Source organism: Struthio camelus, chromosome 15, assembly GCF_040807025.1.
Source record: "Struthio camelus isolate bStrCam1 chromosome 15, bStrCam1.hap1, whole genome shotgun sequence".
Taxonomy (NCBI): domain Eukaryota; kingdom Metazoa; phylum Chordata; class Aves; order Struthioniformes; family Struthionidae; genus Struthio; species Struthio camelus.
Window position 1 is genome coordinate 13,887,854 of NC_090956.1, and position 6,362 is coordinate 13,894,215.

At 38.6% G+C, this 6,362-nt stretch overlaps 1 protein-coding gene across 5 annotated transcripts in view; it reads left to right on the forward strand.

Moving 5' to 3' along the window:
* The window catches only part of GRIN2A (glutamate ionotropic receptor NMDA type subunit 2A), a 199,706-nt gene that overhangs the window by 180,496 nt on the left and 12,848 nt on the right, over positions 1-6,362 (forward strand). For all 5 annotated transcript variants that reach the window (XM_068908620.1, XM_068908623.1, XM_068908624.1 and 2 more), the window contains one exon: positions 4,884-5,122. In XM_068908620.1, the coding sequence (XP_068764721.1) occupies positions 4,884-5,122 (239 nt within the window). The remainder of the gene's footprint in view (positions 1-4,883; positions 5,123-6,362) is intronic.

Genomic DNA, 6,362 nt, shown 5'->3' on the forward strand with positions numbered 1-6,362 from the left:
CCTCGATGCCGTTTTTGTTTTGAGATAGCAGTGAAGGGAAAGACTGGCACTCTGAAGAACCATGAAGCCATCATTTGCAAACAGCACATCAAATGTTAAAAATCTTTTTTCGGATCCAGAAGGGACATAAAACAAATTTTTTCTCTCTTAATATGTGGGAATAATTAAATAGATTGAAATTAAGATAAGAGCTTTTTTGAAAATTCCCCCCCAGCGTACTTAAGGAAAGAGTTGAGGCAGTCTGTGAACCATGAGTAATTATCTCCAAGAACCTGGGGAGGATGGGTAAGATCCTGGATGGCTAAAGTAGAGCGGAAAAACATTTGTCTTTTAAAAGAAGAAAAATACAAACCCAGTGAATTATAGATTTTAAATTTTAAATTCTTGGCTGACACGGCGGCCTCTGGTGCTTGTTAGCAAGTATAGGGAGGTGAAGGATAATAAAAATTTATCTTTTTTTTCTTTTTTTTCTTTTTTATATTTTTTATTTTTAAATGCCCTGTGACTGTGCCATGTGAGGAGAGAGCTGGAGAAGCTACCAGGAGCTCAGGACTTCTGATGTTTGTTACTCACAGATATCTGTGTTCACTCTTGCTTTTGCCACAGGGAGGATACAGGGTCAGATGTCGCATATTCCCTCTCAGTCCCTTTCCGCCATGTTTTGCACCCTCGGGGAGAGGGTGAGAAGCTGCTCGGGTGCCATTCAAACTCTCATCCAGTGGCCTTGCTTTCTTTCCTGTAATGGAACAGCAAGACCAGTATATAATTTGTTTTCTTAAATCAGCAGCAAAGGAGGCCATAGTAGTTGTTTGTTCTCTGTTCAGATATAATTATAAAACTTTGCTTGTTTATTTCTGGCATATTTTTAACTAGGGAGTTATTTGAGTGATAATTTAGTTTTCTTTTTTTTAAACAAATCATGAGGAAGGCATCATACAAGTATTGAAGAGTTTTTCCCTTTCGCTAAAAAAAATAAAAAAAAAATCTTACCCCCGAATCGTTTTTCCATATGTGCATGAGCACAATGATGGATTAAGTGTTCATTTTGTTTTTTATGAATAACATGCACATTTCAGTATCTGTGTATTTTACTGGGTGCATGTGTAGACGTAGAAGCAGAAACACTCAGAAGACAAAAATAATAACAGTGAAAAGACCCCTAAGGCAAACAGCTTTAACCACCGGTATCTTAATAGCGGCTGGCCATCATTTGGGAAGACGCTGCTTCTGCTGGGACACTGACTTAGTGAGAACCAAAGGGGCTTGGACCCAAGATGCTGGGCCGACGGGATGGGGCGCTGGGGGTACCAGGACACCCTAAGGACACCCTTGACGGGCGGCCAGGAGAACGGAGGCTGCAAAAGGGCAGCGTGTTTTTCAGCTCAGAGGGGAAGGCTCTTGTAGAGCCCTGTAGAAAAAGGTTAAGGGCTATGATAAGGAAAAACACACAATTCTGCCCTTTGATCTATATCTTTCCTACGTGTGGATGATGATGTTTTTGTTGTGAAGAACTCTTTCTGAGGGCACGTTGGACAGTTTATTTATCACTTGTTCCCAGAGGATAAAGCATCAAATATGTTAGTGATGTTGCACTGAAATACTTGAGAAATAAAGGTGTTTCTAGGGTATTCAAAGCCAGCACGCTCAAACTGCATGGTTCTGCGCAAGCAGTGGCGAAAGCAGCCAGCACCATATACACAGGAACAAACTCAAGAGAAATTCAGAGAGATCTAAGTACTGTTTGCCCTGTAACCTAAAAACTTTGTAAATGGGCTTGAATTACCACCGAGAGTGCTAGAATTTTGCTATTTAGTAGAGAGAAGACCATATTGTGTTTTCAGTGAATTGTGCAGAGGCTCAGCTCACTGCTGAAATATGATTCTTTAAAATAGTTGCTTATACGGCTTCTGATGTGAATGAGGCAGGTTTTATGATGCAGTGTTGTAGAAATGAACACATATCTTATTGTAGACACCATACAGTTATTCATGAATTTTATAGATTAAACATACTGTGAACTTACTAAACGGAAAATAAAAACTTCCTCCTTTTGTCAAATGTATTCAGAACCATTCATTTTCTAGTCTTGTGCTAGTGTCATGGTATACTTTGTTACGGAAAGCTGGAACTACTTATTTAATCTTTAATCTCATCCACACATGGGTGGATGTAGAAATTGATTGTGGCATGACATTCCTGTTAAGAAGTGTCTGAAATGAACATAAGATACCTTGAAATAAGTCTGATTGATATTTATAAGTATCTTGGGAACCCCTATGAGATGCAGACTTGAACTCCCTTAACACATGGTTCACTGAGGCCTGGCATATGTATGTATTGAGGTTGCTGCCTTACATTTCCAAGGTCTTTCTTATAGAATATTTGAACTTTCACTCGTTAATTAGATTTATGTGTACATGGAGACTACCGAACTCTCCAGTGCCCAATAGTCCACACATCTGGTCTAGTATATTGCTGTAGATGTCATATCCTTACACGTTCATGTCAAAAGTTAGACTACCCAAACAATTTAACAGACATAACATTCCTCTGAAAAGACTTGATTCTTTTAAATATTTTTTCCAAATGAAAATTTAACTATTCCCAGAGTTCAGTGGTTGGAATTCCAATTCCAGGCCTGTTTTGGAAGTGGCTGATTTTTATAAGGAATCAATCCACACCTCCATTCAGAAATTCCTTGTATCTATCTGAGGTATTTGTAATCAAAATCATATCCTAATGTGCTTTATAAACCACATATGTTTTAATTTAAATGCAAATTATAACAGGGTTAAACATGAAATGTTATGCATTTTTAAATATCTTAGCTAAAAAGACACATATATATATGTATGCACACACACACACACACACACACACACACACACAATGCTGTAAACGAGTAACTGATTTATGTATATAAACCAGAGTTACCATTGCTAGATAATGTAATTTCATAAAAGATTAATGATTGGCAATGCTATACAATCTATAAAATTGTGTTGGGTTACTGTGGGGTATTAGTTATCAGCGATTTCTCTCATTGTCAGCTCCAAGGGAAAGGATATTACAGCAGCAGTATTTGCAAGACTCCAAAATGCGTTGTTCTTCACAGCTTGCTAGCGCGCGGTCATTTATCTCAACTCAAACAAGCATGGTTTGTTTCCGTAGTGACGTTTTTGGAAAGGTTAGTGGATTATCAATGCTTTACTGTAGATGTACATGCCAAAGGGAAAGAAGTGCATGGGAAACAGTAATAAAAAAGGGAGTTAAATTCTTCTGTGAATTTTGTTATGAATTGTAAAAGGGCACAGCAGTCAAATCAAATTGATGTTTGACAGTCTTGGGAGATGTGAATTTTCCTGTGGGAAGGAACGCGAGCTGATTGTCAGAACTTCGGATACTGATGCACATACTAGAAATTTTGCTTTCTCTTTGGACTTTAATTTTTTTACTCTTCTATAGTCTTTGTGGGTTTTATTTATAGACCTTAGGGAAGACGGGAAAGAGAGACAAGGGGAACAGTCCATTGAGGCTTGGCATGTTGTTTACATACATACCAAACAAAAGAAATCCAAATATTCCAGGATATGGAAATGCAATAATTAACCCAAAATATCTCTCAGCAGTGACAGTATGCAATAACCATATTTTTACAATTAATGTGTTGTTGTAGCTATGTCCTGGATTACGTGATTTTTAAAGATTCATTAGGGTTGACTTTCTCCTTTGGGGATGCTCTAAGGGATTTTGAAGACTAAGCAATGTAATTTTGGTGAAGATATACATTTTCAGACATAGACGTTCAGTTCATGTTTGAAGCACAAAACTAAACTCAGAATTAACTAAGAACTGAATGATCTCTCTTGCAAATCTATGAAATGCCCTTTGCTGAAGTGCCTTGATATTTGTCCTTTCTGCTTCGTTTCCTTTGCTTTCTCTGAGAACCAATTTCACCATCCCAGTCTTGTACTCCTCTTCCAGCTCACACATCCAGCTTATCTGTGGAGTGCAGCTTTCGTATTGCCCCGGCACTTTATCCTGTAAACTGCTGTTGCACAGCAGCTCAGTGATTTTTCTAGTCTACCTTTCAGGTGGTTGAAAAGTCAATATATCTTCTATCCATATTCTGCTGATCTTTACTCCAATGATATACAGACCATTATTACTGAAAATATATTCCTGGTCACTGGTATGGATTAGGGATCTGTAGCATGGGAATTCTTCCCCCAGACTGAAGCCATATATCCTCATATATTTCACCATGTTTTTCTAGGGAACTTCAAGGAAGACCTGAGATCGGAGCCAGTGACTGTGTAAGGGGCCTAGGGTCCAGGCATAGATGTGAGATTTAAAGCCTATTCCATTTGAGGGATCTGTAAATATTGGCTGTGTGGCTGTCCGCGTGTGCATATCCCTGTGTGTATGCACCTTTAGCGCACGTGCTTGGGCTCACTGCTGGCTGGAGGTGCAGATGGGAGCGGCAGCAGTGGTGTCTATTGGACTGGGATGGGAGGAGCCTCCTGGGTCCAAGTACGCACTAAATTCAGCTCTGGCGGATCTAGAAGGAGGAATCCCCTGGGATAAGCTCACCAGACTCCACTCGTTTTAGCAAGTGGTACTAATGCAAACAGAAGAAAGTTACTCCTAAATCATAAGTCCTAAAATCTGAGGACATCCAAAACTAGGGCGCTATGAGTCGAAATCTGCTGTATTTGCAACTGTTTAGTAGGTAAGACTAAAATGTTTCACAAATGAGGCATTAAATGGTGCTGTATTTTTAACCCAGCGATGACTTTCTAATACCGTGGACTTTTATAGCTTACCTTATACTGTGAGTGCTGATTTCTGGATTCTAACTCTTGATCGCTTGCTCTCCCTAGGGGAAATGGAAGAGTTAGAAACGCTGTGGCTAACCGGTATTTGCCACAATGAGAAGAATGAAGTCATGAGCAGCCAACTGGACATTGACAACATGGCAGGAGTGTTTTACATGCTTGCGGCAGCCATGGCCCTTAGTTTAATAACCTTCGTCTGGGAGCACTTATTTTACTGGAAACTTAGATTCTGCTTTACTGGAGTCTGCTCAGATAGGCCGGGATTATTGTTCTCGATCAGCAGGGTTAGTATTACTTTCATTCACCCCCTTCAGGCAACAGATAATATAATCACTACCTCCCTGAAAACTTCTGTCTTTCCTCTTATCCCCATGGTAGACATTTAAAATGCTCATTTTTAACTTTGACAAAGTGATCGAGGGGTTTAGGATGCGCTTGCGCTCCATGGGAAGCCCTTTCTGGGTCATTCTAGGGTATGAATTAGCATATGATAGGATAATCAGTAGTCAAATACTGGAATCTAATATGTTTAGGGGAAAATTTTGATGAAGGAATGTTAGAGTTGTTCAGATATGGGAAATGGATTAAATACCATTTAAAAAAAAGAAAACAAAATAAGCACTGAATTGATGACAAGCATTAGCTCTTGGTTTTGTATATTTCTTAAACAAGTAGATTTTAAGTGAAAAAAGTACATTGGCGTATTTTTGACATAAGTTTTTCCTGACGACAAACTTCAATAAACCTTTTGAGAAAACACCAGCCACAAGTGTTATTCATATCTTTGGTTAGAGACTAAGCCAGTTTTTAATAACTTTACCAAATCCAAAGTGGCTTTACACACTCAAGTAACTGATACTTGTAGTAAAATCCGGGAAGCAGGTGCTTACTCTTATATTTTTGACAAATGAGATTTTTTTTCTTTTTCTTTTTCTAGTTTATAGCACTTTCATTAGCTAATCGGCTCTGTGGGATTTTTTGTACATGAGGTGAATTGAAAATCATACTAAAATGCCTATTGTTTAAAAATGTACTGAAATTATCCTCTTGAGTAAATTGGACTATATTGGAATTGTGTTAAAAGTACTCTGTCCTGTACTGTTGGAGACTCTCTACAAAAGCATGTATACTCTAACCTCCACATTTTGCATTTGAACTTTATGCTTTTGGCCTTTTACATTTGAAATTCTTGTAACCACTGTGGGGAAAAAAGTATGTATTTCAAAGGCAAATTTCTGAGAAATACAAATTCACGGGTTCTGAGACATCAGCTGAGCTCACAGGAGTGACTAAAGAGGTTGGAGTTACAAGACAGGCCTCAGCCTTTTGCTCAAAATGAACTCAATTTCAGGTTTTAGAAAGAGCTGGGTATTTCTATATATTCTAGGGCAGGAGACAGGAAAGCTGACATGCCGTGATGAGAAGCTTTTTTATTTCAGTGGAAGTGAAGAGTACCACTACTTCCAAGTAAATATCCTGACTGCAGGCTAGTTTAGAAAGATAATTTGAGCACTGGTCTAGAAT